At 36.9% G+C, this 14163-nt stretch overlaps 2 protein-coding genes across 2 annotated transcripts; both read left to right on the top strand.

Moving 5' to 3' along the window:
* The first annotated feature begins 4692 nt into the window (after positions 1 to 4692).
* On the top strand, positions 4693 to 8537 carry LOC114720449 (erlin-2-B-like). The gene is made up of 8 exons (XM_028906098.1): positions 4693 to 4979; positions 6477 to 6600; positions 6699 to 6766; positions 6852 to 6911; positions 7017 to 7175; positions 7559 to 7705; positions 7807 to 8021; positions 8141 to 8537. The coding sequence occupies exons 1-8, from the start codon at positions 4875 to 4877 to the stop codon at positions 8331 to 8333; spliced, it is 1071 nt and encodes a 356-aa protein (XP_028761931.1). The 5' UTR covers positions 4693 to 4874; the 3' UTR covers positions 8334 to 8537.
* Positions 8538 to 10517: 1980 nt separating this feature from the next.
* On the top strand, positions 10518 to 13752 carry LOC114720448 (erlin-2-B-like). Its single transcript, XM_028906097.1, has 9 exons — positions 10518 to 10766; positions 11657 to 11780; positions 11897 to 11964; positions 12047 to 12106; positions 12220 to 12378; positions 12746 to 12892; positions 12993 to 13207; positions 13308 to 13416; positions 13504 to 13752. Exons 1-9 carry the CDS (start codon positions 10653 to 10655, stop codon positions 13594 to 13596), a joined length of 1089 nt encoding a protein of 362 aa, XP_028761930.1. The 5' UTR covers positions 10518 to 10652; the 3' UTR covers positions 13597 to 13752.
* The last annotated feature ends 411 nt before the right edge of the window (positions 13753 to 14163 follow it).

Here is a 14163-nt window from a genome sequence, read left to right as displayed (position 1 = left end):
TTTTGACAATGGGAATTTCTCACCCAAATATAGCTGCAACCACAATCATAGAACACACCGCATTAGCCAATTGAATTAAACAGTTACATTAACATTGAACAACATGTTTTGCTCTAAACATACCACCAAGAAGTACAGGCAGCCACCCACAGTGCAGCACGGATCCCTCTCCTTCCTGAACAAATTCACATAATCTTCCATTTCCTTGTAGAGGTCATTCATGATGTATGTTGCCCAATCATACTGTTCATATCCATTCATAGTTGCACATACCACCCTTAATAACTTCTCACCAACTCTTGCACTTGAAGTTGGAGCTAGAAATGTGCCAAGTGTGACCAACATAAATAATAGTTCAAAATGCTCATCATCCGTCCCACTTTTTATGTCAGCTAATATCTTGCTATAAACAACATTTAAATACTTTCTCCTCAGCTTCTTATATGTGTCATGATTTTCATCAACATCTCCTTTTACCTCTTCCCCAGTATGGGGCACACCAAGCAATGTTCCCACATCGTCTGCCTCAACTTCTTCTGTCCTCCCCCTTAATCGGAACTGATGTGTTGCTGGATCGTACGATTGAATGAAAGCTACAATTAACTCACGTGGGAGTTTGTCAATTTCCACATCCAACAACTTAGAGAATCCTATGTTCTCTATCCTTTGTCTTAAACTTTCATCACTCTTAACAAATTCCGCCAGTGACATGAATTGACGAACAGAGCAACGGGTGAACATTTTCCATACTCTCTTACTCTTCTTCTTCTCCGGCCTCATTTGTTTGGCCCTTTCACTATATATTTTCTTCTCCTTAATAGAGAGCCTTGTCCATGCCTCTTTCGCCTTGTTAGTTCTATCTACTACACCCTTGAATTTTTTCCCTTGAGCAAATTCCTCTCTAAATAAGACATACCCATTCCTTGGCCCTTTTGAAGTTGATGTCTCTCCCTCCAACACCATTTTTTCTGCACATTACACATTAATACAAGCATGTCAGAAAACAATTAGGAACTTGTGATTAACAACATCTATATAGTTATTTATAACTTCGGTATGGCTATTCACAACAGCATTTTGAAGAAAACAAAACCCTTTTCCCGACTTCGGTTAGAACTTAACACCTCCAGTGTAGGGATTAACAACATCTATATAAGTATTTACAACTTCAGTATGACTATTCACAACAACATTTTGTTGTAAACACAGACCCCTTTTTCCGACTTCGGTTAGAACTTAACAGCTCCAGTGTAGGGATTAACGACATCTATATAAGTATTTACAACTTCATTATGGCTATTCACAACAGCATTTTCAAGAAAACACAACCCCTTTTTCCAACTTCGGAGTTACTATTTTACAACTCCGGTGTAGGTATTAACAACATATATATAGATGTTTACAACTTCAGTATGGCTATTCACAACAGTATTTTCAAGCAAACAGAGACCCCTTTTTCCAACTTCGGTTACAACTTTACAACTCCAGTGTAGGGATTAACGACATCTATATACATATTTACAACTTCAGTATGACTATTCACAACAACATTTTGAAGAAAACAAACCTCCTTTTCCGACTTCGGTTAGAAGTTAACACCTCCAGTGTAGGGATTAACGACATCTATATAAGTATTTACAACTTCATTATGGCTATTCACAACAGCATTTTCAAGAAAACACAACCCCTTTTTCCAACTTCGGGGTTACTATTTTACAACTCCGGTGTAGGTATTAACAACATATATATAGATGTTTACAGCTTCAGTATGGCTATTCACAACAGTATTTTCAAGCAAACAGAGACCCCTTTTGCCAACTTCGGTTACAACTTTACAACTCAAGTGTAGGGATTAACGACATCTATATACATATTTACAACTTCAGTATGACTATTCACAACAACATTTTGAAGAAAACAAACCCCTTTTCCGACTTCGGTTAGAAGTTAACACCTCCAGTGTAGGGATTAACGACATCTATATAAGTATTTACAACTTCATTATGGCTATTCACAACAGCATTTTCAAGAAAACACAATCCCTTTTTCCAACTTCGGGGTTACTATTTTACAACTCCGGCGTAGGTATTAACAACATATATATAGATGTTTACAGCTTCAGTATGGCTATTCACAACAGTATTTTCAAGCAAACAGAGACCCCTTTTGCCAACTTCGGTTACAACTTTACAACTCCAGTGTAGGGATTAACAACATCTATATATACTTTTACAACTTCATTATGGCTATTCACAACAGCATTTTCAAGAAAACAAACCCTTTTCTCCAACTTCGGTTACAATTTTACAACTCCAGTGTAGGGATTAACAACATCTATATAAGTATTTACAACTTCAGTATAGCTATTCACAGCAGCATTTTGAAGAAAACACAGACCCCTTTTTCCAACTTCGGGGTTACTAGTTTACAACTTCGGTGTAGGTATTAACAACATCTATATACATGTTTACAGCTTCAGTATGACTATTCACAACAGTATTTTCGACAAAACACAGACCCCTTTTGCCAACTTCGGTTACAACTTTACAACCCTTGTGTACGGATTAACAACATCTATATATACTTTTACAACTTCATTATGGCTATTCACAACAGCATTTTCAAGAAAACAAACCCTTTTCTCCAACTTCGGTTACAATTTTACAACTCCAGTGTAGGGATTAACAACATCTATATAAGTATTTACAACTTCAGTATAGCTATTCACAGCAGCATTTTGAAGAAAACACAGACCCCTTTTTCCAACTTCGGGGTTACTATTTTACAACTTCGGTGTAGGTATTAACAACATCTATATACATGTTTACAGCTTCAGTATGACTATTCACAACAGTATTTTCAACAAAACACAGACCCCTTTTTCCAACTTCGGTTACAACTTTACAACCCTTGTGTACGGCTTAACAACATCTATATATACTTTTACAACTTCAGTATGGCTATTCACAACAGCATTTTCAAGAAAACACAAACCCTTTTCTCCAACTTCGGTTACAATTTTACAACTCCAGTGTAGGGATTAACAACATATATATTTACATGACAGTGGGTACATTCACCTTTTTTTTCAAATAATTATTTTAAGTTTGGCCCCCTCTACACCCTTATACACACTCCCCCACACCATCACTGCAATTCATACCTTAAATCAAACTATACAATTATACTAATATGCACTTAACTTAGGCTAATAGATGAAAGACAATTATTGTCCATAGAGATAACAGTGTCATCGATGTTAATTAAGCTGACAGGAATAGCTTGGTGGCTGGGCTGGAGGAGTGGGAAATGTGAATGAAAAGAACAAAAAGGTAGAGATAAAGTAGTGATGAAACAGTGAAATCATTAACAAGAAAAGAAAAGGTACGGGGCTGTGGGCTGTGTATGTGGTCCACACTCCTGAAAGTATATCAGTCATCATATGGTGAAATCCAAGCAATCTAGTTGGGTCCTCCACTTTCTGCACATTCACTTTGTCATTTTCATCTCCAGAAACTGCCCACTCCCTCTCACACACATTCGATCGACATCTTAAAAGTAGTAGCAGTATCAAATATATAACTTCAACAAACACAGAGAAGGAAGGAATGTTAACAAACTTACCTCTGTCTCACTGCAAATTCCTCCTCTTCTCTCTTCCTCACCTTCGATCGATTGCCGCAATGTAGCCGTTCCGTCGTTCTTTTCCTTTCTCTTCTTCGACGATGACCACCAAACGCTCTTCCTTCTTCTCTTCTCTCTTCTTCGACGCCGGTAGTAGCTTCCTCCTCTGCTCTCTTCTCCTCTCTTCTTCGCTCCGTCGGCTGCAACAGGGATCGAGAATGAGAGAGTCGAAAAACCGCCTCTGTTCCCAACTTTTGTTTAAAATAACACTGAGGGCGGTTTGGTCTTTTCGTCTAAGAAAATAATCCCAAAATGGTCTGCTGGTACCAAATCGGGATTACTGATATTCGGCGGACGTTTTTGGGCTTTTGGAGTTGGAGGTGCATTTTTCTGGCATTTTCCCAAAAATAAATAACAAAAATTAATCAAATAAGAAACGTTTGAAGTGTTTATATGATATAAGAGAGGTTCCCCCCCAAAGGACTAGATTGTTTGGTACTTATCACTTATACTTTTCATCTAATTTTTATTATAAAAAAAACTAGGAACAATATTTTTTAAATTTCTATCAGAGTTTTTAATTTTTGTTTAGCTTTATTCCAAACAAAAAGAACATTTTAATTCATTTAAATTGAATTTAAACATGCCAAATTACCCCAAATAAAAAAGAAACAACAAGAGGCCAAAAGACAATACATTTCTCAAGCTAATTATATTTATTCCTTTTGAAAATTGAATAGATAGCTATAATATCAAATATAAATAATAATTATATAAAAAATAAAATTGATATTCAATTTGATGAGTATACAATTAAATTGTACAAGTAGTATACTATTCTTTTTAGTTAAAAGCATAGCACATGCGAAGGATCTCAGATCTGGACATTTTATTTTGGCCGTAGATGAGATGGAGGGTGCGGATTGGGGAAGAGGATGGTAAGAAGAAGGGAATGGCAGGCTTCGCTCCGGCACGTGTCCCCCTCCTCCTGAAACAAACAAAAAAAATTAAAATATTTGTTTGCTTTTTCTTCCCCCTCTTCGTCTCGCTATTCCCCGTCCTTTTATCATTTGCCACCCACGGAGAGAGAAAGCTGAGCCAGTTCCACCTTCTTCCTCTTCCTCTTCCTCAGGCTCCACAAGAAACAGAGCATTCATTTTCTCTGTTTCATTCCTCGCCGCCGCCCACAACGAAAGTGAAAGGCGTGGGTTCGGTGTTCTGTGACTTGGCGGGCAGCGCAGATAATCGCCATGGAGCCAAATCAACAGAGGACTCGTGCTCATCGGTCGCGTCCTCCGACGCAAACCTCCTCCAATCTCACTGTTATTCTCCCATTGATCGCCTTCGCTGCCATGGTAACCTTCTCTCTCAATGTTGTATGCTCGGTTTTGTTCTTCGATTATTCATCTCTCAATGTTTGATCTTATCAAGTTGCTGTATGGTGTTCTTCTCTCTCAATATTGCTGTATGCTTAAATGTGTGTTGGCACCTATCTACTAGCTCAAAATCACTAGTTACTGTGTGTGGATTTTGGTGTTCACATTTTAAATTACCGACGGGCTTGTTGAACAAGCAGCGATTTCTCCGCCGCCATCGTAACTATACAATTACCGCAAAAACAGTGCTCCAATCCCTCCGTCTATCCTTCTTTCTGCTAAGATTTTGCAGAAACCGCTCATACAGAGGCAAAATGACTCCCAGTGTTTTCATCTCAATAACCTTTTCCAGACTTGTTTAGCCGCCACACAATCCCCGACAACAGGTAAAGTATCCTCCTCTCTTTCCATACAAATCAAAGAAGCTGGAGAAGTATTCAAAAATTTGTTCCTTCTAGCCGAGGTTAAGAAAACCGCCATTAATGGCAACCGCAGAAATTGCAGTCGAACAGTGTATTCTTCTAGGTCCCTTCCACTCCCAAATCCCTTTCCAAACTACATCCGCCCCTGCTTTATCAAATTCTTTTGAGCAATTATACATGTATATCCGATACTAGGTAGTTACCGTGAGAGTTAACCAGCCACTTGATTGTATCCTCTGTGTCCTCTGGCCTCGGAGGTCACGGCCATGTGTATTTTCATTACTTGTCAACCGTACATAAATTCTCAAACTACGATGCTGCCTGAAATCGCATTTGTGAACCGTATATAATTGTTTTTTCTTTTTTTGGATCAAAGCATTCAAATTCTCTTTTTTTCCCCTCTTTTTCCCCCTTCATATATTATGGTTTTATTTTTCCAACTGTTTATTGCCTTTTGTGCATACTCTGGTTTGTCATCGAGTCTAGACTTGATTACGGTGGTGGACATTATCCAAAGTTCCCCTTTTTTTTGAAAGAAATTTATAACTGGTGAAAAGAAATTCAAAGTGATCCTGGATTCCGCTGTAGCCTAAAATGTTTGTTAGAAACCAAACTTTACTGACCCGCCGCTTTGTAAATTCTCACTGAGATAGATTTATTATGTGCCTCAGGTTTGAATTGCAAAATAAATAAGTATTTCATCTTGTTCCTTATCTGGGTGGGAAAGGAGACGTGTCTCTGGTGCTCTTGTTTGCGCTATTTAGATTGAGGAATGACAGCTATCGTGTACAGTTATTTGTCGTGGGGGGGGGGGGGGAATTCCCCTGCTGTTGTTATTTTCTATCTTTTACCTTGTGAGGAAGGAGATCAGTTCAAATAATAATGTGATGGTTTTCACATTATTAACTATCTATGACTTATTTATTCATGTTGTCTGAGTTGAAAGTTTTACTGTTCTGTTATTAACCAGCAGATCTGCATTTGGAATCACATTCTAGTTGATTATACTCGAAAGTCAAAATCTGAAACTTATAACATGAGGAACTGTCTACAGGTATTGATCCCTTCATCCCCATCATCCTTTAAAAATAGCCTTTCTATTCTGCACCAAGTCCCGGAAGGCCATGTGGGCGTGTATTGGAGAGGAGGTGCTCTTCTGAAAACAATTACGGAACCAGGTTATAGTTTGCTTTTTGATTCTTGTTGTTGCTGTTGTTATTCTTCAGCATCCATTGGCCCAGAGTTTGATTCATGTTCTTGGTGCTGACTCTTCTAGGTTTTCACTTAAAGATGCCTTTCTTAACACAGTATGAGCCTGTTCAAGTGACACTCAAGACAAATATGGTAAGTTGTTAGAGAGCAATTTCTAAAATTGTGGTCTTACTTGGCAAATGCACAGTAAATTGAATTATTATTGTAACACTTGCAGGTGACAGATATATGGTGTGGTACTAAAGGAGGTGTCATGATTAATTTTGAGAAGATAGAAGTAAATATCCATAACATAATTCATGAACTGATCTTATTTTTTGCCTTATTAAATTTAAAATTTAAATGCAATGATTTTTACCGTCACCGTTGTTGTTCAATTAAGGTTGTAAACCGACTTCATAAGGAATATGTCTATGAGACATTGCTCAGTTATGGGATGCATTATGAAAAGACATGGATATATGACAAGATTCATCATGAGATTAATCAGTTCTGCAGTTCTCATAGTTTTCTACAGGTCTACATTGATGTTTTTGATCAGGTAACAGTGTCAAAGTGCCTCTCTCTTTTAGGTAATCTGATGAGGAAAAAGTTAACGCTTCAAAAATGCATCTTCTATTGCTCTAGTGAATTATTATAGTCGCTTTCATTTACGGGTAACCTGAACACTACAATGTTCAAGCAATATGACAAGCTGATTTGATGAACATTTAGGTATTGAGTTCTAGATTACACTGTCATCTCCTCAAAAAGTTGATGAAAGTCTTGGGTCTTATTGCTGTTATAGAGTTTATGACGACTCAATGTGGTCTTTTAGATTAATGCCTATATTAAGTATAATCTGTCTTCTAGATTTTTGTCTTTCTTTATAATGATTACATGCTAACATTTATGATGGCAACACGACTATTTTGGTTCATTCAGATTGGTAACAGGATGAAAGACGCTCTTCAGGTTGATTGCACCCGATATGCTCCAGGCATCGAAGTTATCAGTGTCCGTGTCACAAAACCAACTATTCCAGATAGCATCAGACGCAACTTCGAGCAAACGGAAGAGGAACGCTCTAAGGTAGCGTTTGGGCTCGACTTCTTTCTTTCTAAAATCATCTTTTCTTTTTTGGCCAAATTTCCAAAATTGCTGTTGAGCAAGTTTTTCGTTGTGTCGGATAGGTCTTAGTTGTTACTGAAAGACAGAAGGTAGCTGAGAAGGAGGCAGAGACTTCGAAGAAGATGGCTATTAGTGAGGCTGAGAAAAATGCCAGTGTTAGCGAGATCCTTACGGGGCAGAAGTTGGCGGAAAAAGACGCTTCTGGGCGCCACCAACAAATGGAGAACCTTATGTACCTAGAACGCGAGAAGACCCTGGCAGATGCGTATTTCTACCGGTGAGTTTTGCTATATTCCCTTGAACAAAAGTTGATTCACACAACACAACTAATTCATCCCGCTAGAGCAAAGAAATGATTGATGGCATTGGTTTTTCTTTTCCACTTTCAATTTCAAGGGCAACAAAAGAGGCTGAAGCAAACAGGTTGATGCTTACCCCAAAATTTCTCGTGCTTAAATTCATCGAGGCCACTGCTAATAATACCAAGACAAGCTCTGGGAATAAGATTTCTCGCCTCTGTCCATTCCTCGTCGCCATGTTTCAAGGTCTGGTCTCGTCTAGATTTTTCCGCCGCCTCGGCCGGCGCTAAATAGGATTTTTGATCGGAGGCTACTCCAAAATGTCCGGGAAAACGTGTTTATAAAGACATTTGGGAAAGAGAGTTGTATTATTTATGAGGCATTCTTGCTAGGCTTGATAAGACCCAACAGGATGACATGTATTATAATGTTGTACGATGTAATGTTTGGTTTGTTGTTATAAGTGCATGTTTGAATCTGCTTGCATGATTAAATTGAAAGAAGTGCTCTTATTCTGTAAATCGACTAAAAAGCTACTTAATTAATTCCAAGTAACCACGACAATGAAGATCATGTGAATGATGCAAAATATTAATGAACCGGAAACAGGAAGTCGCTGCAGCCTTTAACAAAGCCCGTTAAAAAAAAGGGCAAAAAAAAGAAGAAGATCGAGAGTAAAGGAGAGCGGAGCTTAGGCACCGAGGAGGGTGAGGAAAGGAGAAGGGATGACAGAGGAAACACACCTGATTGGAACGACGGCAGCAAGCAAGAGAAAAGGCGACAGACTGACTGACGGAGCGCAGCCGAAAGAGAGGTCTGAAACCTAAGTAACTGTGAAACTCCTGGTGTGGGCAAAATTCAGTGGTTACCATAAATACTCAGGCAAAAAAAAAAAAACATACCATAAATACGTGAGCAAATAAATTGGGATGTCTCAGCTCAAAAAAAAAAAAAAATTGGGATGTCCAAGGAAGGGATGTTTCGAAGATGATCCTGAATTCGTCCCTGGCCCAATTATATTCGTATATAGTACTGTCTTTTGAGCCCGACTCGTCATTAAGCCTAATATTAACAATAAAAAATGACATTAAAAAAATTATGTTTATATCAACGGTCAGGCATGATATGACAATTTTAGAAAAACTCATCCATTGGGATGTGAACATAACTTTTCATGGGATAACACATAATTTTGATTTATGAAAAAATTTCATAAATAATCTACCCGTGTTGATGGAATAACTATTTATTTAGGAAGTGTTTGGATGGAATCAAAATCATAATTTTAAAAACACTTTTACGATGTACGAAATAAATATTTGAAAGATTTTGTCTCGTTTTGCGAAAAAGTGATTCTGAGAAGCGTTTTTGGCTGCTTCTAAACAACCCCTCAAGTTGGATAAATTAAAAAAATTAATTATTTTTTTTTCCACAATACATGTCACCTAATCTCCATACAATAATCTTATACAACATTAGGCTATATGTTACTCCCTCCGGTCGTATTTACATGCTTTAAATTGGAAGAGAAGTATGATCCATTTTATAAACTTCAATTTTGTATTTGTCTTAACATTTAACGCACTTTTTTTTAATTTTATCTTTAATTATTTATTCTTTCCTTTTGTCATAATCTCTCTTATCACATTTTCCTACATATTTTCTTTCATCTTTTTTTCTCATTCACTACAAGGACATATTTGAGAACAAAAGCATATTTCTAACATATTTGTTGTTTTTAACTACTTGTTACTCATTTGCCAATTAGTTATTTGAAGTTTATAATAGGAAAGTGAAGGAGTCATTTATGAGTTAGACACATTAATTTTAAAAAGTAAAATAAAAGAAAACAATTTAATATTGTAATCAAAACTCATCCTTAACTTGTGCCTAACTAACCATATATGGTAGAGAGGAGAATTATTTTATATTGTATCAGTCCTTAATACTATTTTTCGTCTTTAATAATAAAACTAAATAATTAATTTGAATAGATTAAGATAATTAATTAAATTAATTATTTATAATAAATATGTATTATCTTTTTAAAAATACCTTTACTAATTAAGTGTTATTGATATATGTAACTAGTACAAGAATTGTTTAAAAAATTAAATAAATATAAAAAATAAAACAAACTGAGTATTATATTTAGTACTAAATTAAAAATCAAATTAATTTTAGTATACCCTCCATAGTAAGTAGTTTTAATATTAAGAAGGTACTATAAGAGGGTGTCGCGAGAATCCCCTCCATATAAAATCGCAGGTTCGTTGCTCCAAAAAGCCTCCACTCTTGCAGGGTCGGGGATGCACGGTGTGTTTTTTTGACTTTTTCTTTCAGTGTGATTTTTGTCATAATTTTATTAAACAAAATGGTAATTTTATTTGCCATGATTTCATTTACTTTTCTTCTAGTTGGGATAGGCACATTTCAATAGATTGTTTTTCCCCTCAATTTTTTCTTTTTGGATTCATTTTCTCGGACGGGCAGCGAGTCTCTCTCTTACCATTCTTTACTCATCTTTCCCTAATCTGCAAATTATTCTTTGCCGCAAAGAAAGTAAAAGCCGTGTTCTGTGACTGGGCAAAGTGGCGCAGAGAATCGCCATGGATCCAAATCAACAGAGGGCTGGAGCTAATCAGCCGCGTCCGCCGACGCAAAGCTCCGATTCGTCCTCCATTCTAACTGTTTTTCTCCTATTCATCGCCATCGCTGCCATGGTAACCCTCTCGCTTAATGGTGCATTTCCTGAACTGCAATATATGTGCACTAGGTTTTGTTCTTCGATTGTGTTCGTAGTCTCTGCTGGAATGCGCATTTTCATTACTTGAGTTTCCGCTGCATTGATTGCTCTAAGTCGGCTGAAGAATGGTACTGCTCGAAATCGCATTTGTGGAACCGTATATAAATTCCTTTATTGACTTCGCTGAATTTGTTTTGGTAATGTGGTTTTATGGTCTCCTCTCTCTTCTTTCCCCTTGATATATAATATTTTAAGCTGATTATGCAGTTCCTTTTTTTCTTCAATTCATATCTATGGATTTGACTTTTGAACCGGTGGCTATAACGGAAAATGATATTTTGTGTTTTACGTTATGTTTTGTGGAAAAGAAATTCAAGGCGATTGCGGATTCCGTTGTAACCTGGAATGTTTTTTAGCACCTAAAACTTTAACTGACCCGCAGTTTTGTAACTTCTCAATGGGATGTATTTCATGTATGCCCCAGGTTTGAATCGCACAGCAAATAAATATTCCATCTTGTTCCTTCTGTGGGTGGGGAAGGGGATCATGATTGCACTATTTAGATTGAGTACTGACAATTATCATATGTAGTAATCAGTTGTGACCGTTTTTTTGGGGGTGGGGGGGGGGGGACAGCACGCTGCTGCTGTTTTTTTCCCTCCTTACTTTGTTGTCAGGAAAGAGGTCAGTTCAAATAATAATATGATGGTTTTCACATTTTTATCTATGGCTTATTTATTGATGTTGTCCGGGGCGAAAGTTTCGCTGTTCTTTTATTAACAGCAAATCTGCATTGGGAATTACATTCAAGTTTATTATACTCAAAATTCAAAATCTGAAACTTAAGGCATGATGAAATGTCTACAGATATTGATCCCTTCATCACCATCATCCTTTAAAAATAGCTTCTCTATTCTGCACCAAGTCCGGGAAGGCCATGTGGGCGTATATTGGAGAGGAGGTGCTCTTCTGAAAACAATTACAGAACCAGGTTATAGTTTGCTTCTTGATTTTTGTTGTTGCTGTTGCTGTTGTTGCCATTATTGTTTTTCTTCAGCATCTGCTGGCCCAGTGTTTGCTTCATGTTGTTGGCGCTAAATTTTCTAGGTTTTCATTTAAAGATGCCTTTCATAACCCAGTATGAGCCTGTTCAAGTGACACTTCAGACAGATATGGTACTTTGTTTAGGTCGGTTTCTAAATTTGTGGTTTCACTTGGCAAATGGCACAGTAAGTTGAATTATTGCGACAATTGCAGGTGACAGATATACCATGTGGTACTAAAGGGGGCGTCATGATCAATTTTGAGAAGATAGAAGTAAATATCAAATAGAAATTTCTTTAATAACATAATCCATAGCTGATCTAATTTTTTGCTTTATTAAATTTAATTGCAATGATTTTTACTGTCACCATTATTGTTCATTTAAGGTTGTAAACCGACTTCATAAGGAATATGTCTACGAGACATTGCTGAATTATGGGGTGCATTATGACAAGACATGGATATATGACAAGATTCATCATGAGATTAATCAGTTCTGCAGTTCTCACAGTCTTCAACAGGTCTATATTGATGTTTTTGATAAGGTAAAAGTGTGATCAGGAAAAAGTTAACGTTACAAAAATGTATAATTTATTGCTACAGTTAATATACAAGTCACGTTCATTTATGGGTGATAAAGTGGGGAATAACCTGAACGCCATAATTTTCTAGCAATATGACATGCTTTTATGAACTTTGAGGCATTGAGCTCTAGATGCTACTGTCATTCCCTCAAGGAGTTGGTGATAGTCTTTAGTTTTATTGCTGTTGTAGAATTTATGATGGCCTGTTGCGGTATTTTAGATCAGTGACTCTATTACCTATCATTTGTCTTCCGGTTTTTTTTGTCTCTCTAATGATGATGACATACTGACATTTATTATGGCAACGCGACCATTTTGGCTCATTCAGATTGATGAAAAGATGAAAGATGCTCTCCAAGTTGATTGCAACCGTTATGCTCCGGGCATCGAAGTTATCAGTGTCCGTGTCACAAAACCAAGTATTCCAGATAGCATCAGACGCAACTTTGAGCAAATGGAAGAGGACCGCACTAAGGTAGCTTTTTGGCTCGATTTCTTTCTAGAAACATCTTTATTTTTGGGCCAAATTTCTAAAATTGCTGTTGAGCACCCATGTTTTTGGTTGTGTTGGATAGGTCTTGATTGCTATTGAAAGACAGAAAGTATCTGAGAAGGAGGCAGAGACTTCGAAGAAGATGGCTATTAGTGAGGCTGAGAAAAATGCCAATGTTAGCAAGATCCTTATGGGGCAGAAGTTGGCGGAAAAGGAAGGTTCTAGGCGCCAGCAAGAAATTGAGAACCTAATGTACCTAGAACGTGAGAAGAGCCTGGCAGATGCGGACTTCTACTGGTGAGTTTTGTTATTCACTGATACGACTCACTAATTTATCCTCCTAGAAGAAAGAAATGATTAATGGCATTGGCCTTCATTTTCCAATTCCAATTTGAAGGGCAACAAAAGAGGCCGAAGCAAACAGGTTGAAGCTTACCCCTGAATTTCTTGAGCTTAAATTCATCGAAGCCATTGCTGATAATGCAATGATATTCTTTGGGGATAAGGTATTTCTCTCCTCCCCTTGCCTCTTCGGGCTATTTCAACATCTGTTCTTGTGCATATGCTTGACCTTGTAGAGCTTTTCTCGCCAGGTGCCAAGTATGATTTTTGATCTGAGGCTACTTGGAAATTTCTTGCAAAACATGTCTGGAGAGGCACTTGCAGAGGAGGGGGAAGATGCTTGAATCATAAGCTGCATTATGAGTCATTTTTGCTAAGCTGGATAAGACCTGACGGGATAATATGTGATTAAATTTAGTACGATATTATGTTTGGTTTGTTATTGTATATAACCAGTTTACATTCTCGTGTGTTGCATTGGAAGTTACGTTTGTCGAGCATCTTAGTTCAGTATACTGGTCATAACACAGGCCAAAAACATTAGTTTACGAAATATGACCCTGAAAGAATATTAATGTAAAATGAGGACTTTTAAGAAACATCAAAAGTTATAAATTTTGAAGTTCCAGTTGAAATTAAATTAAGTAAACAAGTAAAAAGACCATTTAACCCTTGAAATAGATAATGCACAACTCCGTATATAAAAATTTACAACAAAAAACAGGGAAATAACAATTCTTTATATAAAAAAATTATAACAAAGAATAGAAAATGTACAATTCCACGTATAAGAATTTATAAGAATAGACAAATAATAACTGTGCATATTATGTCATTCACAACACTAAATAGAAAAGTAGTACCTGTACATATAAAAGTTTATAAGAAACAACAGAAAAATAACATATATA

The sequence above is a fragment of the Neltuma alba genome, unplaced genomic scaffold (assembly GCF_004799145.2).
Source record: "Neltuma alba isolate B1F8T4 unplaced genomic scaffold, ASM479914v2 tig00011986_pilon, whole genome shotgun sequence".
NCBI lineage: Eukaryota > Viridiplantae > Streptophyta > Magnoliopsida > Fabales > Fabaceae > Neltuma > Neltuma alba.
The sequence above is the reverse complement of the archived record's forward strand: the minus strand, read 5'-3'. Positions and strand labels throughout refer to the sequence as shown.